General features: G+C 35.6%; 1 protein-coding gene across 1 annotated transcript in view; it reads right to left on the reverse strand.

The window, feature by feature from the left end:
- Positions 1 to 603: 603 nt before the first annotated feature.
- Positions 604 to 27323, reverse strand: part of O-fut2 (O-fucosyltransferase 2) — a 159791-nt gene continuing 133071 nt past the window's right edge. The window contains exons 6-7 of the mRNA XM_090403186.1: positions 12843 to 12966; positions 604 to 788 (exon numbers count right to left, since the gene is read on the reverse strand). Of these exons, the coding sequence (XP_090259312.1) occupies positions 632 to 788; positions 12843 to 12966 (281 nt within the window). The 3' untranslated portion in view covers positions 604 to 631. The remainder of the gene's footprint in view (positions 789 to 12842; positions 12967 to 27323) is intronic.

Raw genomic sequence — 27323 nt, forward strand, 5'->3', positions numbered from 1 at the left:
TACTGTCTCCAAGTTAGACAGGATTAAAACAAATTCGCTTAGCCTGTATAAGGGAATAAAATAAAAGATGTGAGCTTGATTTTAACCAAGGACTAATCTCTTGAGCACACCAATGGTCACTTTAAATCTGCCACCCCCACATACCATCTTCTGATACCAGTCTGTTAGCCACCAACTTTTCCGAGCCAATAGTTTTATATTCCAATCCCATATTCTATGGTTTATGCAACAGTCTTTCATCTGGTATCCTATCAAATGCCCTAGTATATAAAATATTATTTTAAATACTACTGTATATAAAATTTTATGGAATGCTAATTTGGCATCTATATTTAGTGAATACAAAACAAAAATTATGAGTAATTTTTATTGAATATAATATACACCAATGGAGTGGCACATTGTTGGTATATATTATAGTAAGGTTTCATTTAATGCATATAACTGTTTAAAGGAAAGAGAGAGCTGTTTAATTTTCATTAGATAAAGTGATTTCATAAGTAATTCTGTATGAAAGTCATACATACAACTTGTAAAATGTGAAAGATAAAATAAACTGTATCCTGTTTGTCAAATTATTCACACATAAAATAAGCCAATGCATCATTAGCATTTAATTTTTATATATCATTTAATCATACACAACAGTCCAACGAGCTGGTTGCTTACAAGAAGTTTGATTTTCTCCACATAGCCTATTAAATGTTGTTGATGGATCAAAACCTAGAATTTCTCTTTCTTCATGAATTCGGAAAGAAAACGTTGATTCAAAGGTTCCAATAAAGTATCTAAAAAAATGAAACTGATAAGAGCATGTATTGACATCTAACTTCAATATTTTATGGGAAACATAATAGAAACAGTATACCAAAAATAGTCTATATGTCGTCGTCATCAAATTCCTATATGTACCCTCGGGGGGGGGGGGATACAGGATAATAATAATAATACTATTAGATGAAAAGTTACACCATTACTTATCTAACCACAGTGGGAAGTAATATGCCATTCTGATAACTGAGGAGTTGGAACAAGTAAGGTACAATCAAATGTTATTCTGTCATAAGTCAGTTGATATACATGGGGTAAGTTAACTGAAGAGTCATTGTTTTGAAGGTCAGATAATTGATAGATTACTGTTTTATTTTTTGAAAATTCTGTAAATTTCAAAACTGTGCTCAAAGAATTTATATGCTCAGATAAAGTAAATGAAATCTCATCTCCAATACCACATTTCAGCAATGTAATGTTATAAGAGTAAGACTGACCAAGTGGATAGTGTGTCTGCTCTCTAACCAATGGTAGCTCAAATCCCACTGTAGCATGGATATCTCTGAAAGTCTTTGGGTGGTAAGCAAATTTCAATGCCCTACTTCTTGAAGTGCAGTGCCTTGTAATAGGTCAATGTTTGGTCTATAGGGTAGGATTTCTAGATCACCTAATCTGTAGCTTGTCCATGGCACTAAATGTGCAGGAATGCTCCTGAAAGAAATCTTAGGTTCATATTATGTTAAGCATTTGGGAATCAAATAGCTAGTTAGGGTTAATTTCCACTGGTGCAAAAATGATGTATGGGGTTTTGGTCAAACTTATCAGTAGTTAAATTAACTGAGTTTGCTCTAACAGATTTTGCTATAGCAGTTAAATGAATGTCTTCTTGCTTCAAGCTTCAGTGTAGACAGTCTGTTGTTTTCCAGTCTACCAATTGGCCTTTTCATATCTGGTTTCCAGTGTCTTACTAAGTTAACTATTCTTTTTGGGTCCATCCTATTAATATATTTGTTCCATTCTGTTCTCTTTTTATGCATTAATTTATGGGTCATAACCAGCATTCTGCATAAATCTTTTTATCTTTTATATCAAATTTTGTTTTATTAACTTTTTCTTAATGTTTTCATTTCACATATCATTGTTGTTGTATTTATGTTACTATTCTTGTTTCACATGCATAAGTCAGTATTGTTTAGGCTATGGATTTACGATTGGGGGGGGGGTCTGAAAAGTTCTGATAAACACCTAGAACATATTAAAGCAATCAATATACCACAAGAAAGAACATACAAGAATATTTAACTATAAAGAGCCAATAGGCTTCATTTCGGCGATATAAACATTATTTAAATTAAAGGGATATTAATTCCCACATTGTTTTAAAACCGAATAAGAAACTCAAAGATTGGAATCAGAGAGTTTCATGCCAAATATAGTATAATAAACTATAAAAATATCGGCGACTACCAGCGTGAGCTAATGCAAGTAGTCCAAGTACGTAGTACAAACTCGGGCAACATGCAGCAAAGGTGGTAAAGTTCTGATCGCTATTCTTGGTATTTTCCATAATGTAAAACACTACATTATCCAGCTACTCACTGATGAAGCCTTAATAAATGCTGAAACTGGTCTGGGTAGTGACCTCCCACCATAATGAAATAACAGCATACATTTCCTAGAAAATGTTTTTTACATTATGAAAAATACCAAGAATAGCAATCAGAACTTTACCACCTTTGCTGCGTGTTGCGCGAGTTTGTACTACGTACTTGGGCTACTTGCATTAGCTCACGCTAGTAGTCACCGATACTTTTATAGTTTATTATACTATATTCGGCATGAAACTCTCTGATTCCAATCTTTGAGTTTCTTATTCGGTTTTAAAACAATGTGGGATTTAATATCCCCTTAATTTAAATACAAGAATATAAAAACATAAGTTACTTTCATAACTCTGCTACTAGTATGTTCTTTCTTGTGGTTATATAAGTTGCTTTAATATTATTTTTGTTCTAGGTATTTATCAGAACTTTCCAGACTCCCCCTCATATATATTCCTGTTTTTGTTGCTCTTGGTAGATCATAATTTTTCCATATAGTTGAATTCAGATATCCCAATATTTTATTAACCTTTTAGGATTGTTCTTTTACTTCATTCTTCTTTTTTCATACTTAAAAGTTATTCCTAGGAAATTAAATTTCATTACTTGTTCCAGTATTTTTCCCTTTAGTCTAGGTCAGTGATGGCGAACCTATGATGCGTGTCAGCACTGAAACACTTGAGGGTTTCAGGTGACACACCTTGGATGTTGAAAGATATTGGTATTCTGATGTCGTGTAAGATTGCTCTTAGTTAAGGCGAAGGTAGGTTTCGGTTCATTGAAAGAATTATATTTTATAGTTAGCCTATTTCTATTTTATTTTGTAGCTAGCCTATAAACAACGAGTGTTTTCAGTTTACATTTTCTTTCTTAATCATTATAATTTCTGCATAATATTATAAAAATTATTATCAATATTATATGATACAACCTTATAAATAAGTGCTTTATATATTAAAAACTTAAAGTTTTCATTTGACTTCTGTGTGAAATTCGTTCATGCATGCATTCCAAGTCTCTCAACTGAGTAATACAACTTCTAAACATATTTAAAACCACTTTAACAGAAAATATAATTTGCATCATTAAATATTGAATTTATCTGAGTAAATAATGAAAACATTTTTATAGTTGCAATAAATTCAGTAAATTTTGTTAAATAATGCAAACAGTAACAACTTACGATGACGTTGCAACAAAACCTAATAAACAGCTGCTATTTAGTAGCATGATAGAGAGTAAAACGTATACCGGTAATAAATCTGGCAACCCTGCTGAAAGAAGCAGTGGTAATCTTGCATGGTCTGCCATAAGTAATTTGAGTTGCTGGTGAATTCATTTCCAGTAATTGTTAGTTCTTATTAATTATTACTGCTTAATTACTGCTGAATATAATTGTGCTTTTTTTTTTAATTTGTGAACCCTTTTACAATGGCAGCTAGCACTGTTGAAAAACTAAAATTATCACAGAAAGAAAGTGGAAGAAATTTCCAAGATGCCTGGACTGGACAATATGGTGTTATTGATTAGGCGATAAAGTTCTCTGTAAATTGTGTGATGAGCTATCTGTGAGTAGAACTTGGAATGTAAGAAGCCATTTTGAAACTAAGCACAAATGGCTTCTAGAAAAAACTTTTGAAGAACACAAAGAATGCATATCGCAACATCTAAAACTGGCAGAATCACAGAGACTTTAATTAAATTTGTTTCAGGACCTTCAAATTTAGTAGCCGCAAGCTACAGTATTTCACATACTATTGTTGAACATGGGAATATGAATATAATCACCATCACTTAGTGATGGTGATTATATTAAAGAAGCTTTCGTAAAGTGTGCACCGTTTTTATTTGAGGACTTTCATAATAAGGAAGCTATTGTAAAGCGCATGAAAGAGTTATAATTAAGTAGGAATACTATTAAAGACAGAGTTATATCAATGAATGCTAGTATAGAAAATCAAATACAACAAACCTTGAACTCATACCATTGTTTTTCCATTTGTCTTGACGAAACTACAGATATTACATCCTTAGCTCGATTGGCTGTTATTGCAAGGTATGTCATGGTGATTCTATGCATGAGGAATTGATAAAGTTAGAAAATTTACCTCAAAACACGACAGGTAAAGACATATGCAACTGTGTTGTTAAAGTGTTCCATGACAAACAAATAGATTTATCGAACATATTTTCGATTACAACTGATGGCGTGCCTAATATGGTTGGCCGTAATGTCGGTTTAACAAACAATTTACAGAATATGTTGGTCATCCCCTGTGTTGTTTCCATTGTATTATACATCAAGAGACACTGTGTGCGAAATCAGGCTTAAAGGATTTGGATGATGTGATGAGAATTGTGACAAAGGTAACTAATTTTATTGCTGCCAGGGCTTTAAACAAATGAGAATTTAATTCGTTTTTAAGCGAAGTTGAATCAGTGTACAATGGTCTATTAATGTACAATAATATTCGATGGTTGAGTCATGGCCAAGTACTTGAATGGTTTGTTGAATGTTGATTCAACTTTGCAAAGGTGGAGTTGCCAAATGGTGTGCCACCCTTTTTTAATAAATTACTCTGGATTTAGAGAAAGATGTTGAAAGTTTATTTTTCACTTGGTTAGAGTATAATAAATTTAGTTTAATCCTTTATCCAAGTGTGAGCAAACAAAGTTGTGTTTTGCATTACGGGAGATACTGAGATAGGAGTGTTGGTAGCTTGCTCCACCTTTGCAAGGAGTGCCCTAGTGTTGTACCACCTTACCCCAGTCCTGAAGATACTTTCAGGTGCAAACTTTGTTTGCTCACACTTGGATAAAGGATTAAACTAAATTTATTATATTTAAATATGAAGGGCATGGAGCATGAATTTTCTCAGTTGAACGATTCTGCTTGACTCAGTAAGCTGATGTTTTTCACAGATTTTTCATTGGACCTGAATGAATTTAATATACAATTGCAAGGTTTCGGAAAATCTGTCGATGTTATGTTTGGCACGATCAAGAGCTTTGAGAATAAACTCAAAATATTTCAACGTGATTTAGAAAGTAATAATTTTAAGTATTTCCTAAGAGAGAAAATTTTTTAAACGACCAACTTTAGAAAATTTTTTTTTTCTAAAGTCGGTAACTGAGCAGTTTTCTTCTAGATTTGAGCAATTTTGAATGTTGCAACAAACAATCCAATTCATAAAGTATCCTGATGAAACAGAATTCGTGGATCTTAATTCCATCTGGAAAAGAAAGTTTATTGCTCTTAGAAATGAATTAGAAGAACTTGAGCGGGAACGTCTGCATGTTACTGCATGTAAAAATTCAGATTGTGAAATTCTAAGTGTGTGGAATAGCCTTCCCAAAAACTTTCATGCTCTTAAAATCTTTGCTAAAGCTCTTCTAACAATTTTCTCTTCTACATACTCTTGTGAAACTCTATTTTCTGCTTTAAATAATATCACATCGATAGGGAGAAATAGATTGAGCAATGATTTGAGCGCTGCCTGTGTAGCATTAAAATGTACATACTATAGTCCTATAAAGCAACTTTCTACCAGTACTCAGCAACAGACAAGTCATTAAATGTAATGTAAGTTTGAAATTTCACTTTATTAAATCAATTGTATAATATGAATTCATAGATTTTATATCAATGTCCTATTAAATAAATAGCCTAATATGATATGTATGTCACCATCTATGATTATGTAGTTAAATTTATAATGCATGTATGCAAGTGGCACATCAACAACGTCAATATTAAAAAAAAAAAGATGTTTGACACACCTGGGTAAAAAGGTTTGCCATCACTGGTCTAGGTGGTGAGTGCTGCACATTGGCCATCATCAACTTGGAAAAGAAAACATAAGTAAATTTTATACTTAATCTTTTCCGATATTTTTTGATTTGTAGAATAGGTGTCACTGAGAGATATTAAAATATTGAGATATTTGAGTGTAAAATGTGATGTTTGGTTGAATTTCTATGGCAGTATAAATTTAAATTTATTGTTTCATGTTAGTACTCTGCTGTGGCATATGGCAATGAAAGGTAGATCATCGTGTAGGTCAACATGAAAGACAAGAAAAGTGAATCCCATGGATTTTTCAAAAATGATACAGTGCTGTGAATGTAGTATGCATGGGAAGATGTCCCAGATATTTAGGTGGAGAAGCTGAATAAGAGAAGTCAGTAAGTGTGAGTATGTAGGAATGTGGGATATTCTGATGGACTATAAGGCTTGTTTAAATATGAATATCGTGTCGTAACTGCAACAGCAATTGAGGAAGATTGAGTGAATGCTCAGAAAGTATGTGGAAGTGATAGTGAGGAAAAGAGTTTGATGATAAAATATGCAATAATGATGTTGAAAAACGGAGTGCAATTAATGGTAAGATGGTGAGCGGGGTTGACTGCAAACAAGCTTGTGGGACTAATGATAAGATATCGAGAGCAAATGACAGTGAAATGATGATGAAAGATTTGAAAGGTGAGTTGGTAAGAATGAGGTATGAAATAAATGTAGAGTGAAACAAAGAGAATTATAGATATGTATGGAAGAGTGAAGACGACAAGAATGATGGTAATATGAAATGATGGTGGTATGAAAGACTCATGAGTGGCATTGTATGAGGATTTGATTATTAGAGGAGTGGTAAACAAGAAGATGCATAAGGTTTATTTTTCCAGGAGGTAAAATGAATACAGTGATAGTGGCATTGGATATCAGGAGTAAGTGAGCAAAAGAGTTGGTAGTGGTTTATTTATTTATTCGTATGGCATGAATAACAAAACATGCAGTACAATACACTCACTTTAAAACATATAAAATTAAAAGGCATTTTAAAAACCAATAAAATTAAAAGGTTACATCCATATTGGTCAAATAGTTCATAGCTTCAGGTGTAGAACTTGAAAAGTCCAATTTGTCTCCTGAATATGCTCTGAAATAACACTGAGTCACAATATGGTCCACGGTTTGTCTTTGAGGTCCACAATCACAATGTGGAGATGGTCATTTACCCCATTTAAAAAGCATGTCTGCACATATACCATGATCAGTTCGTATTCTATTAAGCTGAGTCCAGGATTTTCGTGGGAAGTGTGAGCAAGCATCAAAACTTTCTTGTAATTCTTTGAGAAAAAATTTTGTGATGTCATCTGTCTGGCTTTCCCACTGTTCTTGCCACTTTTGCTTCAGGTCAAAGTTAGATTGTAGTAGTTGGGCTAATTGTAGTGGTGGATGTCTTGATCTCAATCGTTGTACACTTAAGTCTGGGAGATCTAAATGAATTGGTAGGGCTGTGTTCTCCAAGATTTTCTCATACTCATGTAAGAGAGCCTTAGTCCTGCGCAGATTCGGTGGAACAATGCTGCTAGGAGCTGGAAGCCAGTGTGTGGGCATTGATTTAATTGTACCAGAAATCAGTCTCATTGTATTATTTACTTGGTTATCAACAAGTTTAACGTGTGTGCTATTTAGCTACACTGGTGAGCAATATTCAGCAACAGAGAAAACTAGACCAAGAGCAATCTGCAGATTATCAGCTGTTGCTCCCCATGTCGTGCCTATTAGTTTTTGTATTATGTTGTTACAGGTTCTTAACTTAGCAGAAGCGTTTGTTAAGTGTTGTATGTAAGAGAGCATGCGGTCTCTCACATGCAACATATAATAGAAATGTTGTTAATAGAAAAGGTATTAATAGAAAACTAGACCAAGAGCAATCCGCAAATTATCAGCTGTTGCTCCCCATGTCGTGCCTATTAGTTTTTGTATTATGTTGTTACAGGTTCTTAACTTAGCAGAAGCGTTTGTTAAGTCCTGCATGTAAGAGAGCGTGTGGTCCAGGATCACGCCCAAGTACTTTGGAAACTTATTGTGTCATAGTAAACATCCTTCAAAGAAGATATGTAAAGTGACATCTGCCATGTGATTATTAAGGTGAAATCTTGATACTTCTGTTTTGTCTGGATTGAGCTGGAGCCTCCATTTTTTGTAATATTCACCTATTGTTTTCAATAATGTCGCCTGTAATTGTCGAATGGCAATTACAGTGTCATCAGCATAACAGAACTTCTATGAAATTGTAGCAGGCAAGTCATATGTGTATAGGTTATAAAGTAAGAGTGCCAATACTGACCCTTGTGGAATACCATTATTAAGTTTCCATTGTCGGGACATTTTATTTCCTAATATAACTTGAAAGAAACGTTCAGTGAGCATGGAGGAAATTAAGTGTGCAGTCCGTTTACATGGGACAATGCTAAGAAATTTGTATATAAGACCTTCATGCCATACTGTATCACAAGCTGCTGTTAGGTCCAAGAAGACAGCCGATTTTTTTCTTGCTTCCGAAATCCAGCTTCTATGTACGATGTTAAAGTGAGCACTTGATCACAGCAACCACATTTTTCTCTAAAACCAGATTGTTCAATTGGGACATGCTGCATAATTGGTATGGACAATCTGTTGTAAAGAAGGCGTACTGACGTTTTATAGGTGCAACTCAATAAAGCAATAGGTCTGCAACTTTTTACCTCCTGGGGGTGGTTTTCCAGGTTTAAGAATAGCAACTATTTTTGACTTCTTAAACTGGCTAGGCAGTCGGCCAGTCAATAATATATCAGAAAAGAATTCACAGAGCCATTTTATAGTATTTGGCCCGCTATTAATCAGAAATTGAGGATGGACACCGTCGAAGCCGGGCCTTGCCTGCTTTGATATCTTTTATGACGGCTTTTACTTCATCTATAGTGAAGATTGAGGCATATTGTGAGAAAACAAGGGCATTTGTTTTTAAAGCTCTAAGTTCTTTCTTAACTTTCTTGGTATGTTCACGATCCCTAGGTGCCCTTGACATATCAACGATTTGATTAGTTATTTTCTCAGGGGAGATAATTGTGCTTTTTCTTTTAGGTAGATTAGTTGTGGATAGTTGTTGGAAAAGATTCCAAGCTTTTCTACTTGATCATTTGAAGTCAAGGTTTTCAACCGTATCAATCCATTTTGTTTTTCGAGATGAGTTCAGGCTATGTAGTAATTCATCTGCTATTTCAGGATCTTCACTTTTCAGGAACTCTCTATTGAGATATTCACTCTCTTCATTCCATCCGGGGACATAATCTTTTCTGTAACCACTAGGGATATATTTTTTTGCGGTTGATATGATTGCTCCTACAAATCTCTTGTACTCTGCAACTCTAGCAGGTATCCAACGAACACATCTATCCAATTCATTTGCAAAATTTCTCCAATTTGCTTTTTTTAAAATTCCAACGCAGTCATGGAAAGAATCTTGCTATAGGTAGTGTCATAACAATTTCCAGTAACACCGGTCGATGTTGACTGTGTGGGAAGTAAGAAAGTATATATCATCTTGCTGGTAATGGTTGCCCTTCTGTGTTTATTGAAACAAAACATAAGTCCGGATTAGACTCTGTTTGCCATGCTGATGATCTAAAGGTGTTTCTATCCTTGGCATCAAATACAAGGTGTATATTATTTATTTCTGCCCATTGAACGAGGGTAGTACCGCAGTTGTTGTTATCACTGTACTTCCATTCTTCATGATGGCTATTAAAATCACCAATCCATACTGTTGGATGTTGATAAGTAGGTATCACATCTATAGACCATGATGTTAAAGGAGGTTTATAGACATTGACTATTATTATGTTGTGTATTTTCACAGTCACAAGATGGGTATCGTTATCACATCTCATTGTCACAGCAACCATGTGTCTCAGTCAGAGCATCTCATTGTCACAGCAACCAAGGACAGAAGCATTTTGTATATCATTCTTGATATATATTGCAATGCCATAATTCCGCTGGTATGTGGCACCAATCAGAGTGTAACCAGTTATTTTTCCCTCTTCTATTAAGGATGTCTTCGTTTTCAGCATGCGTTTCTTGAAGAAGCACAACGTCAATGTTATTTTCTTGTAGTATTTTGCAGAGATAGTCACATTTTGCTCTGCTAATTCCCTTGATATTCAGTTGACATATCTTAAGGCTAAATTCCAGTTTTTTGTCAGCATCATCAATAAAATTAGAAAAATCACTATTGTTTGACTGCATGCCTTAGCCAGGAGAACTAAGTGTTAGACTGGCTGCTAAATCACTCTAACTCAATTAGCGTTAACCAGGGTGCACCACGAGGAGGCGAGCTAGATTACACCCCCTTGGTAGTAGAGACAAATGACTTGACTGAGAACAAGGAAAACTTAAGACTAGATATTAGGAGGTTGTTGAGAAGGATAAAAGATAATAGTGACAGGAATAGAGATGGAAGGGTATAATATTTTTGGTGAAAGTAGAAAAAATAAAAAGGGAGGTGAGGTGAAGTGCAAGATGATAAATGATAGAAAAAGAATTATATTCATATAAGGCAGAAATCAAGGGGGAAATTGTAGAAGTTTGGTGTGAGATAGAGGTGAATAGAATGAAATCCTCAATCAGATGTTGCTAAAGGGTGGCGACCATAGAATGTATAAACAAATTAGCCAAGATAAATAGGAAAAAGGGTAATCATTACTTGTAATTTTAATTATGGCAATATAGATTAGAATGACAAAATAGCAACTGGAAGTAAAGAAAATGAATTGCTCCAGTTTTTGAGGGATAATTACCTTAGTTAGACAGCATGTAACAGAGGGCACAAGCGGACTGAGGATCTTGGATTTCATTATCTCATCAGAGGATATCATTATAAATGAGGTGCCAAATCTCTTTTCAAGTTGGTCAGAGTGAACATGAAATGATTATCTGGATGGTTGCCAGCCATGTGAGGACTTCTGTGAGAAAGTGTATATGCAGAACTACAAGGCTGGTAATTATGAGAAGCTCAGGAGACAGGTTGCAGCTGTAGCATAGAATCAGGAGTTGAGCAGAAAGGTCAATGCTGCTTGGGTTATTTTTAAGAACTATCTAGTAGAAAAGGGTCAGAAGGTTAAATAAGGTAGGTGTGAAATGAATGAATGAACAGATAAGTATGCAATACACAGAAAAAAGGGATTATGGAGGCAATATGAGTGATAATAATTAATTTCATGAGGAGTAAAAAGAACAGGCAGGGAGTGTGACTTGCTTGGAACAATAGAACAGTTTGAGCAGCAGTTAGTTAATGAAGCAAAAAGAATGATCATGATCAGATGACACTGACTGGAGAAAAAGGTATTAGGACATTTGCTGCAAAAAATATAGTTGAGATATATGAAGCAATTCATAAATTGTCTTTCATCCTTGTAAATGTGACATCATGGAGAGTTTGAGACCAGTGGATAAAAAATAAAAATTTCCTCCTTTGGCTCACTCTGAAGTCCATTGACTTCAGAGTTTGACCAAAATATGTAACCCAGCATGGGTTACATATTTTGGTCAAACAGGTAGATCAGTGGCTGTGCTTCGTGATGACCATACAGACCACATTAAATTCCCTGAGCATCAACAGTCAGGAGTTGCAGAACTCCTGACTGTTGATGTGAGGAGAAAAGGGTCAGAAGGTTAAATAAGGTAGGTGTGAAATGGATGAATGAACAGATAAGCATGCAATACACAGAAAAAAGGGATTATGGAGGTAACATAAGATGAGTGGTAATAATTAATTTCATGAGGAGTAAAAAGAACAGGCAGGGAGTGTGATTTGCTTGGAACAATAGAACAGTTTGAGCAGCAGTTAGTTAATGAAGCAAAAAGAATGACCATGATCGGATGACACTGACTGGAGAAAAAGGTATTAGGACATTTGCTGCAAAAAATATAGTTGAGATATATGAGCAATTCATAAACGTCTTTCATCCTTGTAATTGTGACATCATGGAGAGTTTGAGACCAGTGGATAAAAAATAAAAATTTCCTCTTTTGGCTCACTCTGAAGTCCATTGACTTCAGAGTTTGACCAAAATATGTAACCCAGTGCGGGTTACATATTTTGGTCAAACAGGCAGATCAGTGGCTGTGCTTCGTGATGAACATACAGACCACATTAAATTCCTGGAGCATCAACAGTCAGGAGTTGCAGAACACACTATCTCCATAAAAGTAATTATCTCATGGAATGTTTATATAAAGAAAGTTGTGAAGCATTGCTATATTTTCTGAATCTAAACAGAATGATGGACTGAAATTATCCTCTTTATGGAAATAGTACTTCACAATTTCTGGAAATAATTACTTTTAATTAATGATCTCTTGTTAATTAAAGTTATTTTATTAGGCCCTTAATGTATTTAGACAGTGTCACTATACATGATAGTGACACAGATCTGCCTGTTTGACCAATGTGTAGTTAATGGGATTACATTGTTGAATATTCCAGTTTATGTTCTAGTTGTTTAATTTGAAAGTCATACCGAAGAGGATCCAAAAATTGCACAAGTAAAATCCACATTAAGTTTATTTAATTATCTATAAAAAAGATGAGTAGTAAACTTTTATTATCTATAATCTAGAAGAGTAGGAAGAACTATTAATACCTTGCATGTGAACAGATCCACTGGTCTATGATAGCAATACTGCCATCCCTGTATTGAAGCTTGATATTGGATGATGGCATAAACCTCAAAGCATCTGTAAGGTAGTTCTTTAGTTCTTGAAATTCTTAAAATAAAATAAAATAATAAAATCAAATAAAATGTGCAAAAATATACAGTCAGCCAGAGTATACAAATATACAAAAATGACATATAAAGTGCATGCCTGTTGTTTCATACTTTATCAAAACATTCAAATATAAAAATAAAGGGGATGCATGAGATGCCTCCTCTTTCATGCTCTAAGAGCTGAAGAAAATGCAAGGGTGGGATCACTTGAGGTCAGAGTTGGATCATTAACCTCTACATAGTCGATAAGCAATGCAGAAAAATCACTACAGGCTTATGACTGAATTCAGTCCTGATTTTCTTATGGTGAGCACTATTAGTAGGTATCTACCTACACAGTTAATGAATTAAGATAGGCTAAAAAAGTATTTGGAATTTTGCTGACCAAACCTTATCTGCATCTTGTACTGGCAACAACCAAAAGCAAAACGATCATAAAACACGATGAAATTTCATGTTAGATGAGGGGCATCACAAGTTACATAAGGCTGCTTGTTTTCATCAGGAGGAATTTCATTCATCCTAATGATGATTATTGACAAAATATAGTGAGAAGTCAATTACTGGAACAAACTAAACAGAACTGAAGACAGACACCATCAGCAAAACAAAGTTTAACAGAAAAGAAATGGAACTCACAAAAAAAAAAAAAAAATAATAATCAGAAATATCACATAAACAAAATCGATGTTAATGAAGATGATTAAAAATAAGTGAGATTCAGTTAAATAATAACCACAAGGATCAAAGCTGTATAATAACTGGGAGGAGAACCTCCAAGTAGCCTTTTAAGGAATGTGAGAGCCGACCAGGACTTCTAACCAAATATCCAATCCTCACCTTCTCATTGTATATGCCATTATGTATCCACCTGGATAGTGAATGAATGAGGATGGGCTGGCAATTTCGGATTTAGGTAACCAAACTGTATTCTTACTAGTTTAAACTAGAGTTCAAAATGATGGTACAACATTACAATTTCATGTACAGGCCGAGGAAATTCCCGGTTAACATGTTCGCTGCCATGCTACTTCGGCATAGTTTGTTCCCATACACCAAGCAATTTGACTTCTTCAAGGTCAGTACGGGTAATCTCGTTGCCGGCGGTAAGCGTCATACGAGTATACTCGTAGCTGGCTTGTGGGGCTCATATACCAAATACGAGTATACTCGTCGTCGGCAGCGAACGTGTTAAACAAGGCCCCCACTATTTTCATCAGAGAACCAGGATCAATAGCAAAAAGTCAGCTACTGGAACAAATCCCAGAGTACATCTGAACTCAACATCAACAGAGTTTAAGATTTGTACTATCAACATAAGCATCAATGGAAAAGAAATGGACCTGCAGAAGAATCGGATCAGTATCAGACAAAAAGTAACAAATACAAATTGTTATATTCAGGCAATAACAATCAGGGAAAAGAAAGAGTATATATAGCATTCAATATTAATACAAGGATAATCTTCCTGAAAAGCAAGCAATATCAAGTAGTGTGGGCAAATATCAGAATATAATGGACAATGGACTTATCTGTATCTATTATCCCACAGAAAATTTCTCTTAAAGAAGAAATAGAGTAATTTTTCAAGGCATTACATAAAGCAACTGACATAACAAAAAGGAAAAGTTGTTTTCTGCAATTTCCTAAAAACAATGTATTAGGAAAATTTGCAGAAAACAGCAAAGCTAACACTAATGGCAAGTACCTGTTGGATTTCTGCTCAGGACAAGGACTAGTTATTACTAACACCATCTTCCAACATAAAAATGTGCACTAATTCACATGAAGAGAAGATGCAAGAAATAAGAAAAGTCACGGGGTGCTTAAGGGTCAAAGCTGTATAACTGAGAGGAGACCTCCACATAGCCTTTAAAGGAATGCGGAGAACCGACCAGGGCTTCTGACCTAATGTCCAATCCTCACCTTCTCGTGGTGCACCCTGTTGGGTATCTACTTGGATACTGAACGGATGAGGATGGGCTGGCAATTTGGGATTTAGCCGACCAAATTGTATTCTTATTGGTTAAACCAAAATAAAGAATGATGGTACAACATGACAAAATTTCATGCCGGCTGGGGCGTCGCCCGGTTAAACAAGGCCCCCGTTGTTTTTGCCAGGGAACCAGGGCGAACAGCGAAAAGTCAGCTACTGGAACAAATCTGAAAATAAACCCCAACTCAACATCACCAGAGTTAAAGATTGGTACTATCAACGTAAGAAGCCTGAATGGCAAAGAAATGGAGCTAGCTGAGGAATTAGATAAGTACCAGATCGACATAATAGGGGTGACTGAAACAAAAAAGACCAAAACTGGTGAGATCTTTCTGAGCAATAAATACAAAATGTTATATTCAGGCAATGACAATCAAGGAAAAGAAGCAGTAGCCATAGTATTCAACACAAAATACGAGGCTAATCTTCTTGAATGGCAGTCAGTCTCAAGTAGAGTAATGTGGGCAAATATGAGAATGGGGAACTGGACAATGAGACTTATTTGTGCCTATGGTCCCACAGAAGGTTCTACTAAGGTAGAAGTGGAGGAATTTTTTGAGGCTTTAGAAAAAGCAACTGACACAATGAAAAATGAAAAGGTGGTCCTTGTTGGGGATCTAAATAGCAGAGTAGGAAATGATTGTGAGACATACAAAAATATTTTGGGAAAATTTGGAGAAAAGAGCAAAGCTAATAATAATGGCAAATATCTGTTGGATTTCGGCTCAGGACATGGACTGGTTATTACTAACACCATGTTCCAACATAAAAATGTGCACAAATTCACATGGAGAGAAGAGGCTAGGAATAAGAAAAGTCTCATCGACTATGTTATTGTTGATAGTGATGTTTTCTCCCTGGTGCAGGACACCAGAGTGTACAGAGGATTTGAAATTGGAAGTGATCACTATTTAGTCTTGAGTAGGATAAAATTGAATTTCATATTGAAAAGAATAACATGTAAGAAAGTTTTAAAGCGAATAAAAGTTGAGCAGCTCTCAGATGTGAACTGTAGGCTAAAATACACAAAGATTATTGAAAAAAAAATGAAAGAGTTTGAGAACAGGAATCAAACCTTGGAGATTCAGTGGCAAACTCTGAAGAAAACATTGATTGATTCTGCCAGAGAGGCATGTGGTGAGGTTATCTGTAAGGATAAAAAAATCAGAACTCCCTGGTGGACAGAGGAAGTTAAAGAGGCAGTGAAGGAAAAGAAGAAAGCATACCAAAAGTTCCTGTCAAATAAGTCAGCTTGTGCTCTTAGAGAATATAGAGACAAGTGAAAGAATGCTAAACACTGTGTAAAACTAGCTAAACAAAAGTCATGGGAGGACTTTGGCAAGAATATAGAAAATAAATATCAAGAAGGTGGCAAAATATTCTGAAGGTTGTTGAAGAAGCTTAAGAATGGAGGAAAGAGTGCTGTAAAAGGAATTAGAGATGATAAAAGTGACGTGAAAACGGGAGAAAAAGATATCCTTGGAGTATGGAGTAATTACTTTGAAAAACTGCTAAATGAAACAAGCAGTGATGACAGAACAGTGGTAAAAAACACTGACCAGGCATGCAGTCAGGAATACATATCCATACTTGAATTAGAAAAAGCCATCAAAGGCTTGAAATGTGGAAAGGCAGCAGGGGTAGATGACATTCGACCAGAAATGCTTAAGTATGGTGGTATGCAAGTCTTACAGTGGCTGCACTGCATAGTTCATAAAGCCTGGACAGAGGGACGAATTCCCAATGATTGGAGTAGAGCTCTCATAGTACCCATATATAAAAAGGGAAATAAAACTGAATGTGAGAATTACAGAGGTATTTCCCTACCGAGCGTTCCTGGCAAGATCTATGCAAGTGTACTCGAGAAACGGTTCAGAAGAATTGTGGAAGAAAAGCTTGGTGAAGAACAAGCTGGATTCAGGCCAAATAGAGGCTGTCAGGATCAGATCTTCACTTTATGACAAACAGTCGAGAAAGCATGGGAAAACAAAGATCTGTATTTAAGTTTTGTCGATCTGGAAAAGGCATATGACAAGGTGCCAAGAGAGAGAGAAGCTATTCAATACGTTGCAGTTATATGGTATCAATGGGGCATTATATCAAGCAATACTTAGTCTTTATTTGAGTTGTAAGACAGCAGTTAGGATGAAGGAAGTACAGGAAGATGGTTTAATGTTAAATCTGGTGTGAGACAAGGATGTACATTATCCCCTCTGTTATTCATTATCTATATGGATCACATTATGAAGGAAAGTGGTATTAAACATGATATCAAAATTGGAGATGTTAATGTCAGCTCTTTGCTTTATGCGGATGACGTTATACTTCTAAATAAATCTGCTACAAGTCGGCAAGATTCTCTGACTAAATTGAATAGCTGTTGTAATAGATATGGTATGAAGGTCAGCAATAAAAAGACAAAGACAATGAAAATAGGCAGAATCATTGAAAATGTCAACTGTGTTGTGAATGGAGAACCTGTGGAACAAGTAAAACATTTCAGCTATTTAGGCACGATTTTTACTGAAGATGGTAAATTAAATATAGAAATAAACAACAGAATCAGCAAAGCTGGTATGGTGGGAAGTCAATTGAATAAATTGATGTGGAATAAGAGAGAAATTAGTCGGAACACTAAATTAGCTGTATACAAGACAGTGTTCAAACCAGTTTTAACTTATGGATCTGAGAGCTGGGTCAGAAGTAAAACACTTGACCAAAGACTAGAGACCACAGATATGAGAGTCCTGAGAAAGATTATAGGCGTGAACATATGGCATCAATGGCAATATCATATTAAAAACGAGGATATTAGGAAAGAACTTGACATTGTCAGCATCCAGGAATGCGTTAGCAGAGCTAATCTCAGGTGGTATGGCCACTTAAACAGAATGGGCGAGGAAAGATTAGCAAAACAAGTGTTCTCTGCCAGGTTGGCAGCAAAACGACCCAGAGGAAGACCAAGATATAGGTGGATTGATACGGTACAAAGTGCTTTAGACGATAGAAATATAAGATCTGATAATGTTGGAGTCTTGACAAGTAACAGACTGATTTGGAGGAAAATTGTAGATAGGAAATTAATAATGATGTAATTTTTTCATGTAGTACTATCATATCCTGTACACCCCTTGAGGGTACATGGGAGGAATTTGATGATGATGATGACGTTGACTATGTTATTCTTGATAGCAATGTTTTCCCACTGGTTCAGGACACAAGATATATAAAGGATTTAAAACAGGAAGTGATAACCATTTAGTTCTGAGTAGGATAAAATTGAATTTGATACTGAAAAGAAGTGTGTGTAAGAAAGTTTAAAAACAAATCAAAGTTGAGAAGTTCTCAGATTAAACCGTAGACTAAAACTGCAGTAGATGACATTTGACCAGAAATGCTCAATAATGGGGGTGTAAACGTTTTATAGTGGCTGCACTGTATACTTCAGAAGGCAGAATGGTATAATTCCAGATAACTGAAGTAGAATTTTCATAGTACCTGTCTATAAAAAGGGAAAGAAAAACTGAATGTGAGAATTACAGAGGTATTTCCCAAATGCTGATAAGATTTATGCAAGTATAAATCTTGAGAAATGACTAAGTCTGTGAAAGGGAAGCTTGGTGAAGAACAAGCTGGATTCATGCCAAACAGAGGTTGTTAGGATCAGATTTACACTTTGAGACAAATAGTTGAGAAATCATGGAAATATAACAAGGATGTATATTTAAGTTTTGTAGATCTGAAAAAAAGCCCATTACAAGGTGCCAAAGCTATTCAAGACCTGTATTGTTTAGCCTTTATATCAATGATTCCTTAAATTTTACCCCTTATATCCTTTATATCCCTTAATTTTCTAGTGAAAGCTGGGAAGGGTTATTAGTAATCGTGCAGATGTGGCAGCTCTGCAAGAGGATTTGAATAACTCGACAGATGGGTAAATGAATAGGCGTATCGGTTTAATGCAGCAAAATGTAAAGTCTTGAATTTTGGGATACATCGATGAAAGGCTGAATACTCGATTCGAGGAGCTGTACTGGAGGAAGTAGGGAGAGACAAAAGATCTGGCTGTGATGATTGATAGAAACCTGAAATTCAGTTCACGAACAATTCATCGCAGAAAAAATTCACTGAAAATGTTATTCATTAGAAAATTGAAATATCGCATTGATAGGAGAGTGGTCTGAAAAGTTCTGGGCCTAAGAATGAAAAAACAAATTTATAATTTCAAAATTATTGTTATATTTCAACATAATCTCCCTTAAGACTAATACATTTATTCCAGCGATGTTCCAATGCCATTATCCCATTCCTGTAATGGTTCTCAGTAAGATCTGCAAAACACCCCTCTACAGCTGCAATCACCCCTTGATTCAAAGAAAAACACTGACCAGCGAGGACGAGTTTTAGTTTTGGGAAGAGATAGAAGTCAGAGGGAGCCAAATATGGGGAATATGGTGGATGTGCCAACAATTCATAGTGCAGATCCCTTAATTTTCCCATTGCCAAAACACTTTTGTGGGCAGGTGCACTGTCCTGATGAAAGATAATTTTTTTTCTTCTGCAAATCAGGTCTTTTCTCATTAATTTTTTCATCTAGTCTGGTTAAAACATCGGAATAATACTTTCCGGCTATTCTTTTACCCTTTTCAAGATAATTAATAAACAAAATGCCTTTAGCATCCCAAAACACCGATGCCATGACCTTTCCTGCTGATGGAACCGACTGTCTTCCTTGGTGCTGAACAAGTGGCTTCTATCCACTGTTTTGACTACTGTTTGGATTCTGGTGTGTAATGGTGAATCCAAGTCTCATTCAATGTAATAAATTGATGCACAAAATCAGCTTTATTCTTGTTAAAACGTTCCAAGCACTGTTCAGAGATTTCCATGCAAGTGCGTTTTTGATCTGCTGTGAGCAAGCGTGGCACCCATCTTGCGCAAAACCTTTTCATATGCAATTCTTCATGCAAAATATATCCTACACTTTCTTTTGAAGTGCCTATAGTCTCAGCACAACACTTTGACTCGCCGGTCATCCAATACCATATTGTGCACTTGATCAATGATTTCTGGTGTTGTTACACTTTTTGGACGTCCTTCACTTGGATCATCTTCGAGGCTGATAGGGCCACATTTAAACTCGGCAGCCCATTTTTTACTTGTCAAAAACAAAGGAGAAGAGTACCCATAAATTTTTATGAACTTCCAATGAATTTCTTTTGCCATTAAACCTTCTTTCACAAAGAATATTATAAACGCACAATACTCAATTTTATCCATTTCAAGGGATACAGACAACACTTTTGCTTCAGACAGCTGTATGAAACAAACTACTTGATAAAATGACTTGCAATTTCACATGGATGCTTATGACAGATGTACCAACTTAGAAAAAAAAAAAATCTGTTGCCGATAGTGTTGCCATCTATGGTCGAGAACTTTTCAGACCACCCTCGTATAAAAAGTAAATGCAGTGTAAGATAAATTTCGAAAAAACATAGTTTTTTTTATGTATTATTTAGATTTTAATTAGATTTTCATAATATTTTTATTCTTATAAAATGAAACTAATATATTTATTGATTGGTAAGTTTCCTAATTTCTGTTTTGTTGTAATTTTTATTCAATTTAACCAGGTTCGGAAATCTTGCTCAAATTCCATGACCAAACATGGAAACCACTCAAGCCACTTCAGGCCTCCAATAAGCAATGCTGTGGTTTCACATCAGATGATGAAATTCATCTCTTACCTAAAAACAATTACAAACAACTGTGTCCATTGCGAGTTTCGAATCCACAGCTCATTGGTGGGAGAGGAGACACATCTAGTCAGTTGTTAATGACATGATATTTTTGATAACAGTTTATTTTTGAACGTTTCACATGAGAAGTAATTAATTATGTATTTGACTTTAGTAGCATCTATCTATCTATCTACCTGCAAAACAGGCTCGTCCTGCAACATATTCTTCCCACTGGTCAGAAATAGTTATGCTGCAGGAAACTAACCTCTATTCCACCAGCAAAGTTTCAAATCAGCACTGGAAGAACTTGCCATATACCATGCACCACTGTCCTGCCAAACAACTTCATGGATCAGAAGTTAGCATTGAAATCCATAAAAAAGCATCCTAAAATTAGGAATAATTGATACCCTTCCTGGGTATGCAATATATGCACTCGTTACAACTCAGACAGCAAAGATAATACATATTAATACACACATACCACAAAGAAAACAGCTTGCAGTGCATGTACTAGAGTTTGTCCAAACCCACCACAGCAAGGTCGATGACTACCTCATACTGGCAGGGAATTTCAACTGCACTCTGAATCCTGCAATGGAACAACAATGTCAAGAACATCGACTCTCACTAGCTCAGCTTCTCCAGGATGCAATCAATGACTACGAGCTGACTGATATCTGCACCCACATAAAAAAAGTTTTCTCCTGGAGGGCCAAAGGTGGTCCTACCAAGGTCCAATACCAGGCCCAGCTCAATAGATACTATACATCCATGCACACAATATCCTTCGTAAACAAAGTCACATACCATTCATCTCATGCATCGGACCATGATTCCATCCTTCTGAGTATTTGCATTCCTGGACACACTGGAGGAGCATATTGGATATTTAATAACAGCTTACTACAGGACACAGAATATCTCAGAACCTCTGAAAACTATATTGCAACTCTCATCAGAGATAAGCCTATTTCCCAATCAATTTCCGAGTGGGGATCACTCTTTAAGCCCAAAGTCAGGGTATTTACCCAAAAGTATAGTCACCAGAGGAATTTGAATAAACATTCAGTCCTTAAAAACCTGCAACAAAACCAGCAATTACATCATCTGGAATCTGAGGAATACCAGTCCTTAGAAGCCACCATATGCTCACACCTAGAGCACTCTGCAAGAGGAGCACAATGCAAACACATTAACTTCGCAGATGCACCCCCAAAGTATTTCTTATCACTGGAAAAATGTCAACAAGAGTACACCACTATATCTGCTATAACAGATAGTGGAAACATCATAGAAAATCAGCGCCAGGGTGCGGAACGATGGGGGAATACAACCCCCCCCCACAGTATAATATATAAAATATTTCTTAATTTTTAAAAAATATTAAATTTTTTAGAAAATGTTTTTTAAAATAAATTTTTTTTAAAAATATTTCTATTATGGGGAAAATTTCTTTTTTTTTTCTTTCACATATATCCACGAAGAATTTTCGTGTGATTACTTTTCCCCCCACGACCAATTTTCCTCACAATGAATTTTCTCCATGATGAATTGTCCAGACACACAGGGAATGTATTGCAAAGGTAACCACAGGATTGCTGCAATACTGAGAAGGATGCTAACCTGCAAAAATAAAAGAGTTATCGTTCCATTGTATAACACCCTGATCAGACCACACTTAGATCTATTGTTCTCAAATTTGGTCCCCAGAATTTCAAGGGGATAAATTAACTGTGGAAAGGGTACAGAGGCAGATAACAAAGATGGTTTCAGGACTGTACAATATTGGTTATGAGGATTGGCTGAGAGAATGTGGACTGCAGAGTTTGATAGATAGAAGAAGAGGGAGGTGATATGATTGAGACTTTTAAACTGTTGAGAGGTAGTTACAGGGTTGACACTGGGGAGTTCTTTCACTTGGTGGAACAGTGGGAAGGAGTGATGACAAGGGGCGATCCCCCCCCCCCCGGAAGTTACGAAAGGAAGTTGTTAGCAAGAGGGTGAAGAGTGGTTTCTTTGCATGGAGAATGGTTGAACAGTGGAATGCATTGCCTGATAGAGTGGTGAGAGCGAGAATGGTCAGTGAGTTCGAGGAGTGGTATGATAGACTGTGTTTCCTAGGAAGGACCTCCCATGATGAGTCTTTTGACTCCATAGGGGCCTAAATAATAATACTATATGGTGTAAAGGGAACATTATATTAAACCATATTTAGCCTTTATTTGAGATGTAAGTCAGCAGTAAGAATTGAAGGGAGGAAAGGAGAGGAAGATGGTTCAATGTTAAATCAGATGTGAGACAAAGACGTACATTATCCTCTCCGTTATCCATCATTTATACAGAATAGTGGTATTGAATGTGATATCAAAATTGGACCTTTTTACTTTATGCAAATGATGTGATACTTCTAAATAAATCTAGTACAAGTCTGCAAAATTCCCTGACAAAAGCACTCTGTAGCGCAATTGAAAGAATGATGGTACAATGCACCCTTCGATTGGAAAAGGCCCGAGTTTGATTCTCTTCGTGACAAATCTTTATATGGACTTTTCAGATGAAGGTGAGTTAGCTGATCTCATACGGAGATAGCAGGAATTTTTTTCTCTCTCGGAAACTCAGGTTTTTCATCCCATACAGACAAATCAGCCTTGAGAACATACGCAATTTACAGACAAAAAAAATATTAGTGGGTGGCAGTGGGTGGTAGATGGCATTGGTATAGATGGTAGAGGTTCAGTATGGTTGGTAATTGTGGTGGAAAGTGAGAATTGTAGAAGTAGGTGCCCTCCCTTGATGACTCTTTGAACTCCTTGGAGGTGTCAGGTAATAATAATAATAATAATAAAATTCAATAACTGTCATAATAAGTTTTTATTGCTGATTTTCATAACAATGAAAATCAGCAATAAAAATACAAAGGTAATGAAAATAGGCAGAAACATTGAAAACATCAACTGCATCCTGAATGGAGAACTTATAGAACAAATAAAACATTTCAGATGAAAAGATGCTTCAACAATGCAGTATCTGAATTTGTCCCCAGAGTTTGAAGAACAAATAAGAAAAGAGTGAAATGGATGTGCAATCTTATTAAGCAAGATTCATATTTGTAGATTTAGGGACTCAAAAACACACGTGTTGAACAGATTATTTTATTAATTACAAATAAAATAAAACTTGACGTTTCGACCTCTATATCGAGGTCATCATCGGAAGAATACAACTGTATGCAGAACCAAGCTACATGCTCATGCTTTCTATACCAGTAAACTAAATCTACGTAGTTAATAAATCTTTTTTCTAGCCTGACCTCTAGTGATAGAAAAGAAAAACAAATGAAAAAAAAAAAAAATAAATAAATAAAAATAAATAAAATTAAATTTAAAAAAAAAATATATATATATATATATATATTATAAATAGATAAATGCAACTACAATAAACTGTTAGAGTCCTCATGTATTAATATTCTGGATAGTTACAAAATGATTTCTTTCAGTTGCTATTGAATGTTCTAAACACTTCACCAAGTCACCAGGTTGTCTTCTTGTAGTGGGAATTTTTCTAATGCTAGTTTAGGATGTTATACAGGTTGTAGATGGGTCCTCCACATTCTTGAAATGGTGAGGCCATCATCTTTGTTGAGATTTGGGTTGTGTTTGAGCATTTCACAAGACTCTTTAAATTTTCTCTCAAACCAGGTTTTGGTGCGGTGTAGGGACTTGGTATTTTTCCAGTCAATTCTATGGTATGTTTGGAGTGCATGGTCAGAAAGGCCTGTTTTACCGAAGTGGAGGTATTTAATGTGTCGTTTGTGTTCGTCTTGTCTGATTGGGATAGTTTCACCATTTGGCCCCACGGCCGTGAAGCTCTAAATACATTCCTTAGCCACCTAAACAAACAACACAAACGCATCCAATTCACCATTGAAATGGAAAAAAACGACTCTCTTCCTTTCCTAGACACACTTGTCACACGTCTTCCCTCTGGCTGTCTCTCCTTCTCAGTTTACCGCAAACCTACACACACAGGCCAATACATACACAAAAATTCTTACCACCACCCAACACAAAAATTAGGTGTCATAAGCACCCTTAAACACAGAGCCCTAACTATCTGTTCAAATGAACAGGCTCTAAACCAAGAATACAAAATCATCAACCAAACATTTATCAAAAATGGATACAATAAAAAAACTATTCACAAGATCCTCCATAAAGACACCAGTAAGAACAAAAAAGATTTCAAGAATGCTATTGCCATTCCTTATGTTAGAGGCATTTCTGAAAAAATAGACAGAACACTTCGCAAATACAACATTAAAACCACCTTTAAACCCCCAAATAAGCTAAGACACCTACTCAGTTCCTCTAAAGATCCTCTTCCACACCTAGCACACCCAGGGGTATACAAAATACACTGCACATGTAACATACCATACATAGGGGAAACAGGGCGAACTATCCCAATCAGACAAGACGAACACAAACGACACATTAAATACCTCCACTGCACATGTAACATACCATACATAGGGGAAACAGGGCGAACTATCCCAATCAGACAAGATGAACACAAACGATACATTAAATACCTCCACTTCGGTAAAACAGGCCTTTCTGACCATGCACTCCAAACATACCATAGAATTGACTGGAAAAATACCAAGTCCCTACACCGCACCAAAACCTGGTTTGAGAGAAAATTTAAAGAGTCTTGTGAAATGCTCAAACACAACCCAAATCTCAACAAAAATGATGGCCTCACCATTTCAAGAATGTGGAGGACCCATCTACAACCTGTATAACATCCTAAACTAGCATTAGAAAAATTCCCACTACAAGAAGACAACCTGGTGACTTGGTGAAATGTTTGGAACATTCAATAGCAACTGAAAGAAATCATTTTGTAACTATCCAGAATATTAATACATGAGGACTCTAACAGTTTATTGTAGTTGCATTTATCTATTTATAATATATATATATATATATATATTTTTTTTTTAATTTTTTTTTTTATTTATTATTATTATTTTTTTTTTTATTTATTTATTTTTATTTTTTCATTTGTTTTTCTTTTCTATCACTAGAGGTCAGGCTAGAAAAAAGATTTATTAACTATGTAGATTTAGTTTACTGGTATAGAAAGCATGAGCATGTAGCTTGGTTCTGCATACAGTTGTATTCTTCCGATGATGACCTCGATATAGAGGTCGAAACGTCAAGTTTTATTTTATTTGTAATTAATAAAATAATCTGTTCAACACGTGTGTTTTTGAGTCCCTAAATCTACAAATATGAGTGCTGATCACCATGTAACCCTAAAATAAAGAATTATTAAGCAAGATAACCATAAGAAGATGACGTGGAAGGAATATCATGAAAATAAGAGCGAGATATGTTATGACATATATAAAGCCCTTGATCTTGTTTGTATAATTTGAGTTTTAGCTCAGGATAGATTCCAAAGAAAAGAAAAAAAAGTATCATAATGCCATTGCACAAAGACTAATGTATCAAACCATTGAAAGAGTAAAAGAAACAGTACAGGTTTACTAAAGGGTGGTCTAAGTAATTTGCTCTAATTTTATAATAATAATATGGCTAAGTTGGATAATTGTAATGGATACACAATGATACTGTTGCACTTTGCTAATGCATTTGATAAGATGTCACGTGAAAGGCTGTTGCATAAACTGGTTAACAGCAGAGAATATAAACTATTGGCTTGGATAACTGGGTGGATGATGGACATATATCAGAAGTGGTATATGGAAGATGGCAATATGACAGATTTAAAGGTAACTAGTTGTGGGCCCCAGGAATCAGTTCTTATTCCACTGTTGTTTAATTTATATATCAATAATAAGGACTTGACAGGAGATGCCCTTCGAAGATCAAAGAAGCTAAATCTCCTGAACATAGTGAAGAGAAATCCTCATGGAATCCATCTTCCACAACACAGAAGATCTGTCAACTGTTTGCTGATAATGCAAAGATAGACAGGACAATCAGTTACAACTGATATACAGCATTTATAAAGTGATTTGAATAGGCTGGAAGTGTGGGCAAATGATAATGGCTATCAATTCAACATTAGTAAAGTTTAAAGTTATGCACATTGGTGTGATGAGATATCCAAAAGCATATTATATCGATGGGATTATGCTTCAAGTAACTGATAAGGACAGAGGATCTTGGAGTATGGTGCATAGAAAGTTGAAGCTCAAGGATCACATAGCAGATATTGCAAATATGACTCATAGGACAATTGCAATGGTGAAATGAACATTAACATGTATGGATTTCTTTTTGACTCATTTGATCATAGCTAGAGTTGCCAGTGAAGTTTTACGACCAAATGTCTTTCCTGACGTCAACCCTTGCCATTTATTCGGGCTTGGGACCGGCATCTATTGAGGCTAGCTTGCCCCCTTCGGTGGATGCAATAAGCAAAATGACATAGAAAGATAGGAAAGATTCACCCCTAGCCCTCGAATACTCTAATAGCATTGGGGGTAAGGAACAAGAAGAGAAGAAAGAAGCAAAGAAAGAAGGGGGAGGGACCAGTCTACATATAATATAACAGATGTATATTACATGAAGTAAG

This window comes from Typopeltis vanoorti, chromosome 13 (assembly GCF_054136105.1).
Source record: "Typopeltis vanoorti isolate ZY-2024b chromosome 13, IOZ_Tvanoo_1.0, whole genome shotgun sequence".
Classification (NCBI taxonomy): Eukaryota; Metazoa; Arthropoda; class Arachnida; order Uropygi; family Thelyphonidae; genus Typopeltis; species Typopeltis vanoorti.